The sequence below is a fragment of the Cyanidioschyzon merolae genome, chromosome 17 (assembly GCF_000091205.1).
Source record: "Cyanidioschyzon merolae strain 10D DNA, chromosome 17, complete genome".
Lineage (NCBI taxonomy): Eukaryota > Rhodophyta > Bangiophyceae > Cyanidiales > Cyanidiaceae > Cyanidioschyzon > Cyanidioschyzon merolae.
Genome location: NC_010143.1, coordinates 737,640 through 750,076, shown reverse-complemented (window position 1 = coordinate 750,076; position 12,437 = coordinate 737,640). Strand labels below are relative to the sequence as shown.

The 12,437-nt window shown below is 55.9% G+C and overlaps 4 protein-coding genes across 4 annotated transcripts, besides 2 other annotated features; 1 reads left to right on the top strand and 3 right to left on the bottom strand.

Annotated features, from left to right (window-relative positions):
* Nucleotides 1-1,236: 1,236 nt before the first annotated feature.
* Nucleotides 1,237-1,912: a sequence feature (possible transcribed region).
* A 937-nt stretch (nucleotides 1,913-2,849) lies between these two features.
* Nucleotides 2,850-3,869, bottom strand: CYME_CMQ289C (glyoxylate reductase/hydroxypyruvate reductase; the record flags this gene model as incomplete). Its single annotated transcript, XM_005538146.1, has 1 exon — nucleotides 2,850-3,869. The coding sequence occupies one exon, from the start codon at nucleotides 3,867-3,869 to the stop codon at nucleotides 2,850-2,852; it is 1,020 nt and encodes a 339-aa protein (XP_005538203.1).
* A 115-nt stretch (nucleotides 3,870-3,984) lies between these two features.
* Nucleotides 3,985-5,790: a sequence feature (possible transcribed region).
* CYME_CMQ287C (hypothetical protein) lies at nucleotides 5,300-5,941 on the bottom strand (the record flags this gene model as incomplete). Its single annotated transcript, XM_005538145.1, has 1 exon — nucleotides 5,300-5,941. One exon carries the CDS (start codon nucleotides 5,939-5,941, stop codon nucleotides 5,300-5,302), a length of 642 nt encoding a protein of 213 aa, XP_005538202.1.
* Nucleotides 5,942-7,174: 1,233 nt separating this feature from the next.
* Nucleotides 7,175-10,813, top strand: CYME_CMQ286C (DNA primase, bacterial-type; the record flags this gene model as incomplete). Its single annotated transcript, XM_005538144.1, has 1 exon — nucleotides 7,175-10,813. The coding sequence occupies one exon, from the start codon at nucleotides 7,175-7,177 to the stop codon at nucleotides 10,811-10,813; it is 3,639 nt and encodes a 1,212-aa protein (XP_005538201.1).
* Nucleotides 10,814-11,416: 603 nt separating this feature from the next.
* On the bottom strand, nucleotides 11,417-12,268 carry CYME_CMQ285C (probable eukaryotic translation initiation factor eIF-3 subunit J; the record flags this gene model as incomplete). The annotated part of the gene is made up of 1 exon (XM_005538143.1): nucleotides 11,417-12,268. The coding sequence occupies one exon, from the start codon at nucleotides 12,266-12,268 to the stop codon at nucleotides 11,417-11,419; it is 852 nt and encodes a 283-aa protein (XP_005538200.1).
* Nucleotides 12,269-12,437: the final 169 nt, after the last annotated feature.

Sequence of the window (12,437 nt, the reverse complement as noted above, 5' to 3'; positions counted from 1 at the left end):
GTAGGATGTATTCTTTACTGGACAGTGCAACGAGGAGTGCATTCCTCGTCAGGTCAGTCATGCGATGGTTACAAAATGGTTCTGGAACCCTGAACGAGACAAGAATTTGCGCTCCACGCAAGATACAGATAGTGTAAGAGCGTGCTTCCAGTCCCTGGTAGAAAACGATCTGTTGATTACCATATGGGAACAAAAAGCGACGATCGTAGCGACCATGGACGTCTCCATTCCTCAACAGCTGGTTCGTGTGGTCCTGGAAAAAAGTCGCTGGGACGCGGTCGCGAAAAAAGAGTCTGGTTTCATGCACGGCAATCTTCCCCCGAAATCGCAACAACGGAATTCCGGGAACGTCGCGTCTAGTACGAAGAATAGGAACTTCAGTTTCTTTTCTCAGTCGATGAGGCTTCCTTCGGATGAAACGATTGGAGCATATATGGGTATTCGAGAAGATGGACCCCGTTGCATGTGCTATCGATCGCGAAGCGGACGACGACACCATCATCTGTTCCAGCCCTAGTGGATTCAGTTTACGGCCTCAGTTTCGCTTGTCGAGAAGACTCATACACCAGCACCCAGTTCGCTGAAATTTTAGAGACAATTTCCCCGACGCCTGGCGACGTTACTCTATTGGACACTGAAGCAATCCACCATTCCAGTTGCTTTCGAATTTTGCCGATTCTATCAGGGTAGAGCTGCTTTTGAATCCTCCGTACACTTCATAGTTCAACTGCATCCAATGCGTGATTTCTATCGTGAAATGTAGTGATGGCTCGACTGGGAGAATGGCTGAAGCGTTCAGCACACGGTGACACCGAGGCACATGTCGTCTTTCTTGCGCAAGTCCTTCTCGCTCCAGGCAGGTCCTCCCCGAATGGAATAAACAAGTGCGTTCGTTTTCAAAAAATCAGGGGATGAGCTGGAACGCACTCTTCAGAAGGTCGACCTGGGGATAAGGCAGCGGAGCGCTTCGGCGATAGAAAAGTACGGAGCGCTGCCAAAGCAGCAAATGGTACATAGGGCACGAGCTCGAGGAGTCCCTGCACTAGTAAGGTCAATTAGAGGCACGGAACGCATGGAGTTCGTGAACCGAGACTCCAGTGCTGCCATCAATATCAGAAAATGTGTGGTGCAGAAGACGAGATCTAAGGAGCTGAGACGATCCAACTTCATGGGGCAACCTTTCAGGTTTGAGGTTTACAAGGAAAAACTGAAGCCGAGCGCAGGCGGCGTGTAGAAAAAGGCTGGGAGGCGTCTTGGAGCGGGTATCACTTTAACGTGGATAGCATGAACCGAAACTAGCCACTAAAGAGCGACGAGAAAACGATCGCTTCCGCCTCTACGGTAAGCGGCGAAAGGGGGAAAAGTTTTCCGTATTGTCGAAAGTTTTCCTTCTCGGCAGAAGGCGAGTCTGCCGGGCTGGTGCTTCATGCTCGCCCCAGTGCCTAGCGCTGTGAAGAGACCTCAGCTGCTGGTCCACAACGCGGTTCGTGCTGGAATTCGGAGCGTGTAGGCTGCTTCTGGACGTCGCTCTGGTCGCAGTTGGCTTCGTGCATGTCGCCTCGCGCTGCCAGAGGCAGTTTATGCGTATGCCCGCATTGCAAACTCCCAGATTAATGAACAGTCCGGATTCCGTCCTGAATGAACCATACCTCGCGCCGACGCCCTCAGCAGTATCGCAAAACTGTTCTGTATCCAAGCTGCATCACAAAAATAGCGGAATACGCGCTTCTGCTGCTACGCTCGACCGGCACTCGGCGCATAATAGACCGTACAAAACAACCCGTACATCCGTGAGGAAGCATTGATCATGGAAGCTGCACATAGCATGTATCATGAAAGACTTCTTACCGAATGCCAATATCCGTTCTGCAGTCTAGGATCTATCGTCCACGTAAACACCCCTGTCAGGCAGAGAAAATCGAATGGATACGGTTGGTGCGAGCGTGCGCGCGCACGCCGCGCCCAGGGCGAATTTCCCGCCATCTCCAGTCTGCGCCTGGCGGGCACGCTGCATACGCCGTCGCTGTTGGGGGCACGCTTTTCGAGAAGCCTCAACGATCGCCGTGGACGAACGCTTCGAGCCTAAGCGCGATTCTGGAGCAGCTCACATGGAAAAGCTACAAGCGCTCCGTCAGGCACTTGGCTCAATAGAGCGTGAGGCGAGTAAATTTTTTGAGAAAGGTAATCAAGCTGCAGGCAAGCGGGCTAGGAAGCATCTTTTAGAAGCGCGAAACCTCTGCTCAGAGCTGCGGAAGGTTATACAGGAACAGAAAAAAGAACTCAAAGGCACTCGACGTACAAACAAGGCAGGCGACGGACACGATTCTGGGATGGGCGGCACTAGCGGAAGCGAGGGCGGTTCGACGTACCGCTATCCCTACTGACACGCTCTCGTAAGCTGCGTTGTTCATAGGGGCTGCTTTGAGCCTGCGAGCCGGCGCTCTCGTCGGTATCGCTTTGTGAAAGCGTTACAGAAAACGGCAGCCACAAGATAACAACGTAAACTTCATGCCGCAGTTCGACAAGGGATAGAGAAACAGTATTGACAATCGTCGTTTCGCCTAGGCATCCGCGCTTTCGTTTGGGGTCGCGTCGGCGCTTTTTGGCGCATGTTGTATCCCAGCACTTGCCGCGTCAAACGGCAGTACCGCAATGCCGCGTTCGCTGCGCGTCCAGAGGCAATGCTGGTGCCTGCTCGGTGCGTGCCGCTTTGTCATTTGTGACTGCGGTGCAACGAATAACGCACCGGATGCTTACCCCTTGTCCCAGAAGCAGCAGCAGCAGCAGCGCAGTCGAGATTGTTCTTGTAACTGGCGCATCGCTCGCTGCGCACTCAAGCGGAGAAAAAACTATTCGGCATGCAGCGGCACGGGGTGCGGCAAGGGGTCTCCTTTGACACCGGCCACCAGATTCTCGACACAGAGACGAGCCATCGCCAAGCGAGTCTGCAGGGTAGCGCTGCCGATATGTGGAAGCACAGTTACACCCCTGGTCTTGAGCAAGCGGTGATCAGTGGGAATCGGTTCTGGAACCGTTACATCGGTACCGTATCCAGCCAGCGCCTCGGCTTCTAGCGCGTCACAGACGGCGTCTTGGTCGACAATCTCACCTCGTGAAACGTTAATCAAAAAGGCGGATTTTTTCATGAGCCGTAAACTGCTAGCGTTGATGAGGTTACGGGTCTTTTGCGTCAGCGGGCAGAGTGGGATCACAAAGTCAGACTCAGCGAGCAGCTCGCCCAGGTCGGCACAAAAACGCGCCTGCCCAATCTCAGCTGCAACCACAGGTTTCTCCCTAGTACCATGATATAGGATGCGGCAGCCGAAGCCGTGGTGCAACCGCCGCGCAACGGCGACGCCGATGCGCCCCAGACCTATGATGCCCACAGTCGCCCCGTGCACATCGGTTCCGCACATCCACGTTGGCGACCAGGAAGATTTCCAGCCACCAGGCTGTTCAACGGCCTGAAGCGCTTCTCGGAAACGCCGTGCTGTCGCGATCGCCAGACCTACAGCCAAGTCCGCCGTCGTTTCCGTGAGCACGTCTGGTGTATGCCCCACAGCGATACCTCGTTGCCGACACGACTCCACGTCGATGTGGTTATACCCAACAGACATGGTAGACACGACACGTAAACGACCCTGCGTGTCGTGTGTCAGCAGAGCCTCATCGATAACGTCTCCGATCACGCAGACGAGGCCGTCCACGCCGCGCTCCAGCCACGCTTCAAGCTCCGAACGCGCTGGTGACTGGTGTTCGTCCGGGTGCACCTGAAGCTCGACGTTCGGAACTTGCTTCCGTACATATTCAAGCGCTTCCTCCTGAATTTGGCGCGTTACAAGAACACGAACGATTCCCGTCGCTGCCATAGCGTACTCGAGTCGCCTGCACCGCACCACAATGTTCGTGAAATGTCTGTGCGCCTCAGTGGTGTAGCGTAGGGCTACGCGCATTCCGGTTCGATTGTTGACAAGTGTTCAATAGATGTATATAGATTCAGGTCTCTCACAGGGTATCCGACTTGATTACTGATGGATGTATATAGATTCAGGTTTCTCACAGGGTATCCGACTTGATTACTGATGGATGTATATAGATTCAGGTCTCTCACAGGGTACCCGACTTGATTACTGATGGATGTATATAGATTCAGGTTTCTCACAGGGTATCCGACTTGATTACTGATGGATGTATATAGATTCAGGTTTCTCACAGGGTATCCGACTTGATTACTGATGGATGTATATAGATTCAGGTTTCTCACAGGGTATCCGACTTGATTACTGATGGATGTATATAGATTCAGGTTTCTCACAGGTTACTCGACTTTAATACCGATGGATGTTGCGCTTCTCTATGGAGACGAGGAGGTACCAGTGCAGGGCTTGCTCGGTGGCCACCAGGATCCGGTGACGCGGGCATGTCGAAAGCAACACGTGATCCTTTGAGTTGTCTACCCCGCTGACTGAGCAGCATGCCCGCAGTCCAGGGTTTCTTTTTGGGTAGATTTTCTGATCCCATAACGGGGCAAAAACCTGTGTGGGGCTTCGTCCTAGTCCCTGTTCCCGCTGGATTGGTGTTGAACCTGTTGGCGTGCTCCTGGTCATGAAACGCTGCACAGGGGAACACAACCGCTTCACCAAGAATCGGGGTTTGCACGGAGACGCCAGGTGGTCTGGTGTATCCGCCCAGCTCCGGATTGTGGCAGGACCTGACCAAACACGAGCGTACACGGCCACGGTTCTTTGCCCGTTTAGAACAGATAGCGTGCATAGGGCACGAAACACATGTCCGTAATCTGGTTCGCCAGCGGGAACACCGGTCCCTTGCTGCAACAGAGTCGAATGACGGTGGCTTGCGCAATGGGCCCGAAACACTGTTGCATCGGTCTCAGCGGCAGTGCGTCAGGGACGAGCAGGCCCTTCATAGAAGCCTGTGGAGCGTTTTTGCACGAGCCGCCTCGAGCGAAGAACGCATTAGCGGCACCTTGCATAGACAGCTAGGCTGCGTGGTGCTGATGCAACGCATCCGCACGGCGTGCTCCTGACCTACGTGGACCAGAGGGCGCGCTTCCAGCGCCGCAACGCGCACCCGAGGTACACGTTCTACTCGAGCGCCTGTAGCTCTATCAAGCTTCAGTTCCTGACACCAGAGCTGCAACGCGAAAAACAGTGCGGGGATGCAACCGTCCAGAAAATGATGTCTGTTCCTTGAATACCGGTTGCAGTAATGCATCCGCGAGACGCTGACGCATATCGTCGAAGCTATGCCATCGGACTGTGAGCGAGTTCGATGGCGATTACTCGATATGATGATGTGCATCCATTTGGCCAGTTTGCTCGAGTCGCCGACTCTGGCGCCACCGTTCATAGAGCCAAGGCGGCAGGCCTGGCGGCGGTAGAACTCCGCATGCGCGCAGAAACGCCCGCAACCCGATGACGCTCCAGTCCCAGGTATCGCGAGAGAACTCGACTGTGGAGAATCCCTCAGCGGGTATCGATCCATCGGGAGACCGCGGTAGTGCAAGTTCCACCAGGGGTATCGTTCGCGGGCTGCGGGACTCGCAGAACCTCTCTGCGGCTTCACTGCGACCACAGTCGACCCATACGACGTGCAACGCGTCGCCGATGAGCCAGACACGACTACTCTCGGCATGCTGACTCTCTATCGGTAACACTGGCATGTTGACGGCACGCTCAAAAAGTCGGCGCGTAAACTCACAATACCGACAACCTCGGACGGACAACACGTACAAGACAGGGACACCTGAAGCAAGCGGTTTGCGAATAGCTTCCGTCTCGGAGCTAAAGTCGTGTAAACGCCAACGGAAGCACGGTATGCCCCAGAGGCTTCGAACTGCGTATGCTAGTGTATTTCTCCAGGCTCTCTGAAACAAGTTTGAGTCGCTAGCTTCACTTGGCGGAGAGTCACTCGCATTCATACCACGATCACAGGAGAGACTGGCCTGAAAACGCCAGCAACGCTCGTGTGCCTGCACCCTGCTGAAGAGACTCGACACCACGGCCCAGTTGGTGCAAATGCGGTGTCTCTTTCGCAGTCTTTCGTGAACGCTTTCGTTCCGTCTCTGGCACACCCTAAAGCACGTATACCCACAAGCGAACGCTCACTTTAAACGCTGCTGCGTCGGGGCCGGTCTGGTGCAGCGCCTCCGTATGCGAACCCAGCAGCGATGATATCGTCAAGTACAGCAGCGGCCTTTCGAAAGACGCAGTGACGCATCACTGCAACAAGACGGGAATTTCCCCCTGCTACAGTCAATCGGAGGATGCGCCTTTTGCCCTCTATTCGGTTCTCTTCTGTTGTGGGGGAATGTGCTTTCGCAGAGTCATCGACCTTGCCATGACTTGCGGTATTGTCGAATCTAGCGCTGCTAGTGAGCGGTGATATCGGACGGCTGCCAGCTGTATTGACCGTTGGAGGCGATCGCTACCATGCCCAATGGGCAGTATGAGAGCGTGCAGCGTCTTACGATCACGAATCATATTGCGCGACATGTTCGGACGTGGTGCAGCGTTCACGTCGATCCAGAGCGGCGAATCCTGAGCTGCAGGCTCACGATTGAGCCTTAGCCTGCAGCATTGCCGCTCTGTCACCGGACGGCATCCGCGACGGTCTAAGCATCCGTAAGGCCGCTGGATAACAAAGTCTTGCGTATTGAGGTAACGTCCGACGAGGCGTCGTACCGCCCTCTCCAATCCGTCCAGCATTCAATGCAGTAGCAAGCACGCAAGCAAGCACGGGCTAGAATCGGCACCTCCTGTGATCGCTTGAACAAATCCTGATACCCCAAGTACTGCCTTGTTGCAGGGTTCTCGGAACTGGTCTAATCTGGACTGGACGGGTGGCTGCTTCACAAAGTTGCCGAGCGCCATTGCCACACCACAGGAGGATCCCCGAGTCCGAGGTATCGATTCCAGTCTGTGTCGAATGCCCTGGTCCTATCTAGAACAATCTGCACATTTATGGACTAACCTACATATGCCCACGCGTTTGTGCGCCTCGCCGTGCCGCTGCGGCCCCAGAGCAACACGGGTCAAGCGTCGTTTTTGCAAAACCTTCAACGCCCGAGTTGAGGTAACCAGCTCTTCTGTGTGCATGATCGCTCCTCCGAACATATACCGATAACGAAAAGCTGCCGGGGCTGCTTTTCCACATGTCAGACGGAGCGACTTTGGGGAAACGCCGTTCCTACCCGCGAAACGGTGTGCCGTTGCAGGCACCAGCGTTTGCCCCGCAGAGCGTCTGCGAACGCCTCATCGCGACCACCAAAGCTCAGCACGGTCTTTCCGTTTCCGCGCGACTTCGGAGGGGTGGACGCGGGGGCTTTCGGCGTGCACTGGTAGCCTGCAGTAGAATTGACCGCGAGTCCGTGCAACAGGCGAAAAAGCGAGTCAGCCTCTTCGACTTGGTGCAGCCGCACGTGCGGTCTTCACGACCAAGCGGACCCAACCGCTATATGTGTCTTTGCCCGTTTCACGACGAGCGGACTGCGAGCATGTTAGTGGACGACGAGCGCGGGTACTTTCACTGTTTCGGTTGCGGTGCCAGTGGGGATGCGATCCGCTTCCTCATGAACATACACAAAACTGACTTTCACGCCGCTGCGAAAACGCTCTTGAGCTATGTCAAGGATAACAAGGAGATCGTATCAACAAGTCCGCTCCAAGCGTCAGAAACACGTCACGCAAAAGATGCTGTGCAGCACGTACCGTTCGTGAACGCTGGCGTTGACGCGATCGCACCCAAGGAGCTTTCCATGCAGTCGGCAGTTCAGCAGAAAGTACTGCATATGAACAGTCTCGCACTGAAGTTTTTCCGACGTCAGCTGAAGGATCTGCAAAGTAGGCCAGAGCATCTTTCTCCGGAGGCCCGACGGCTCTTCCGGTACCTCTGTGAGAGACGAGGGTTTTCACCTCGCACCATTGACACCTTCCGTATCGGTTACGCACCAGCTGGATGGCGTGAGCTTGTAGATTATATGTTGTATGAGCAGACGGAGCTTGCAGTTACCGGAGAGGATCTTGTTCTGGCAGGTCTGGCCAAGGTGCGACCACTGCCACAAGACAAGGAGAAGCTCGGGATCAGGACGCCTTCGCAGGGCCTCTACGACGTCTTCCGCGATCGTATTATGATCCCCATCCTGGATGCAGAGGGTAGAGTCGTTGGATTCGGGGGCCGTCGCCTTGAGTCCAGGGAACCTGACCCAGCGGAAGCGGTTCTGGTGCTACCGCCAGCGGAGAACGGGTCCTCCGGAAGCCATGGTCATGGCGCTGCTTCTTTGCCCGGACCTTCGATATCCATGGTAGGAACGGCTTCGTCGATGTTCAGCACTGCGTCGGGGTCCACGGCGATGCGAGACGCGGATAGCTACCTCACTAAGGTTCAGCTCAGGGCAGTCACAGCACCTACCCAGGAGGAGGCGTTCACTGGGCCCAAGTATGTGAATACGCCGGAAACACCGGTCTTTCAAAAGGCTCGGATTCTCTTCGGCATGTCGGAGACGCTGAGAAGAGTTCGCTTTCCTGAGGAGTTTGCGGACGACTGGCGTCTTGCCGATGCTTTTGGACCCTGCGTAGTGCTCGTCGAGGGCTACCTCGACGTGCTCCGTCTGCACCAGGAGGGTATCTGGTTCGCCGTCGCATCGCTTGGAACAAGTGTTACATCCGCGCAATGCGAGATGCTCGTAGAACTCGTGCGCTTGATAGAAAACGAACACGCCTTGCGCTCATCCAAGAGACTGCGTCCACGGCTCATTCTGCAGCTCGACCAGGACGAGGCGGGCAGCCGGGCCACCAAACGAACGATTGGGATGTTTCTTGACAAATATCAACGATATGGGGAACGTTTTGGTTTGCATCTCTGTGTCGCGCAGCTACCGTCTCACGTCAAAGACGCCGATGAATACATTCAAGCATACGGCAGCGAAGCGTATCTGCGCCAAGTCGTAACGCAAGCTCAAGTCTGGTGGAGGCACGAGATCACCAGCAGACTCGACACCTATGTGAGCGCGGTCGAAGCGTCGCGACAGTGCATCAAAGCCGAGGAGGACGTGACACGCCTGTTTTGGTGTCGGAGCCCGGCACTCAACGCTTGCCTTGAAGATATCGCAAACTGCATTCGAATGGCGCAGCTCAAGTCCAAGGAATACCATGCAGTCACTGTGCAAGTTGCACAACGGATTGCGGGGCTATTCGTGCCGTTCCACCATCTTGAAGATCCCTATCGGGAGCTGGTTGCGGAAATCAAGAGGCGTGTTCAACAGCGACCTGTTCACGTGCCTCATCACAACGCAGATACGCAAGTGAATGGCGCGTTGGTGCAGTCAACAGCGACTCCAGCGATGGGTACCGGGGCGCCCTATTACAAGCTGCAAGCTCGTGACGGGACCAATATCTCGCCCGCTTGGCGGGGTACGGCGCCAGCGGTACCCGCCAGCTACATCCCCCCACCGTATGGTGATTACCCGCCTTGGATTTGGGCAGAAATCAAACTCCTTCGGATCGTTGTCTGTGCCACAGCGGCACAGCGCGAGTCTTGGCGTCAACGGCTGCAGGAAGAGTCGATCCCGCTGCTGATGCTCATCACAGTGCCAACGATACGACGAGCGATTGCGTTTTTATTGGGTCTCTCGACCGACCGCACCGGCAGAAGCGAGTCGAACGGTTCCGTATTTCCCATGGACGATATCGTTGCGGTGACGGATGCGCTCATCGATCGGGGCATTATCGAGGAATGCGATCTCGATGCTACCGACGCACCGGTTGAGGATCACCGTCATCGCCATCCGCTGGACAGGCAGCAAGGCCACCAGTACCCGTTAGATGCATATCGCATTCCGAAAGAGGTATTCGGACCGATCGATGGCGACAGCTCTGCAACGTTGACCCCGCGACGCGCTCCGTCAGCAACGCCCGCAGCCGCCCCAGAGCGAACGGCATCAGCGGGATCGAATCCGGCTTGGCGCTTGAACGGCAGCGCAAGTTCTGCTGCGAGTCCGCTAGGCAACGGGTTATCCACGGGAGACATCACTGCATCTGGTCGTGGTGTTCACAAAGACGAAGCTGACCCGAACGCCGCCGCGAACAGCACCGAGACGCCCGCCTCGTCGTCCAGCGCAAACCCGATGCTGAACGGTACATCCAAGTCGCTTGGACCCGGTGCGCAGGTGTCGCTCGCGAAGCCCCCATGTATGCGTACAAAACCTGCATTTGCAGATAGCGATTCATTTGCGAGCCGTACAGCTCGGATCATTACCAGAACGATTCGTTCGATCGGTGTCCTCCGGGTGTGTCGTCCAGAGCAGGCGTTGCCCTTGGACATGGGAGCGGGAACCGTCCATGAAGCCAATGCACGGCTTCAGGAGAATGCAGCGTTGACAGAGCGGCAGCGGCCTTGGTTGCAGAATCACGACCTTGCGCTTTCGCTGGTGCTTCATCTGGAGCGGCACCGAATGGACGCGACATTCTTCGCGCAGATAGCCTGGTTGCGGTATCTGCGATGCAAGGTTCGCCTCGCACTCACCTGGCAGGCGTGGAATGATGCCATAGAATCGCTCGAAGCCCAAGTCGCGTTATCTGATTCCACGAGTCCCGAAACGCTGGACGCATCGTCGGCATCTGTTCCAGCGCCGAGCGGGGGCGCGCCTCAAAACATCGGGCAACCCACAAGATGCTCTACGTCTCTGGAGCTGCCAGGATTGACCGACACGGCCATTTGGCGCCGCTGTGAAGCGTACCTCGCTGAGATACACACCATCGAGGCGGAAATGGAACGATTGAAGCAATCCTGGTAGTGCAAAGGCGCGAGGCACAAACCAAGGCTCCGCACCCGTTCGGATAGATAGCACGACCAGTAACTGCCGCGAATACAACATTGCGACGACGAGAAACGAGATCCCTAAATGAAGCTTTACGCAGGCAGCAGTGCGCGTCATCGATGCCCTTTGAAGTGTTCCTGTGCACGTGCAGCGTTGCGAGCGCCACTGCGAACATGCAGCTGTACCGATACCTGACATGACTGGGAGCGCGTGCTCGGTGCACGGGTATCGGCGTATACCTGGGAACTGGGGTGCAAGCACCGCCACCAAAAGCTGCGCACGGGAAGCACTCGGATGCTGCAGCTACCTAACGACTACTACTCTGATCCAAGGAGATGGCGTTAACCAGCGACATCCACTACCAGCAGTTGATACCGGTGCGTACTGCATCATCATCATCATCATCATCATCATCATCATCCGTCACAACGATGCTGCGTTGCACACACGAACATCCACAATTGCATTGGTGATCAAGTTCGAGTCATGTCAACTGGAAAGCGTTCGGTGTGTATGTGTGTGTGTGTGTGTGGTTGCGTCCTGCTGCTCCGTACGCCAATGATAGCCCGACGAACCTGTTCACATGAAATCCTCTTCATCGTCTGGTAAGCGTTCCGCGATAGCGCTCGCTCCGTGCCGGGAACCTCTGACGGCAAATGCCTCAAAATCATCCCCGCGCTCCACCCTGATGGAGGCTTTTCTGGCACCTCTACTATGCGCGGTATGGCTCGCTGTGCTTGCGCCAGCTGCAGCGCTACCAGCTCCGCCACCAGCACCTGAAGCGACACCGCTTCGTTCACGTAGTTCGCGCTCGCTTTTCAGGGTCTCGTGCACGTAGTCAGCCAGCTCACAAACCTCGGCCAGACTTAGAACATCACTGGTGACGAAAAGTCCATGGAGAACGTCCTTGAGAAACAAAATGTACGACCTGGGAGTCTTTGCACCGCGCCGCAGCGTACAGAGCCGGTCTACCAGCGCCTGTGCGAAGCGCTCGAAGTCTGCCTTTGTGCGCGGCTGGGTGCTGTCCAGCGAGAAACTATCCACCGGTGTGGCGGACGCAGTCGCCGAAGCGCTGGAGGTGCATCCTCCAAGCCACTCGCTGGCGTACTGGAGGTCCGCTTCTTCAGTTAACTTTTGCAGTCGGAGCTTGCGAGCGGTTTCGGGCAACGCGTCAAGCTCGGCCTGCAGAATGCGCTGCCTCTCTAACTGCTCTTGTTCCTTGTGTTTGCGCTCAGCGAGTTTTGCGACGAGCGTGGGATCAAAGTCCGGGTCGGATCGCTTCGCCGCTGCAGCTTTTCGTGCCTGTTCCAGTTGCTCCTGCTGTTGTTGTTGTCGGGTGCGACTGTCGATCGCGGCACCAGCTTGGAGATCGAACTCCACCTCGTCGTCTTCCCAGGAGTCTGCAACTGGAACGCTAGAGGATTGCTGCATGATGCACACACACGCACGCACACACACACACGTATAAACAACTGTCTGCCCGAAACAGCCTTCTCCAGCACCCTACGAAACGCCACCTTTCGCTCTACAGAGGGTACAGGCAATGCCAGCGCCGAGCACCGGAGTCGTCGCCCTGCTCGCTGCTGCCGTCCGTCCGACA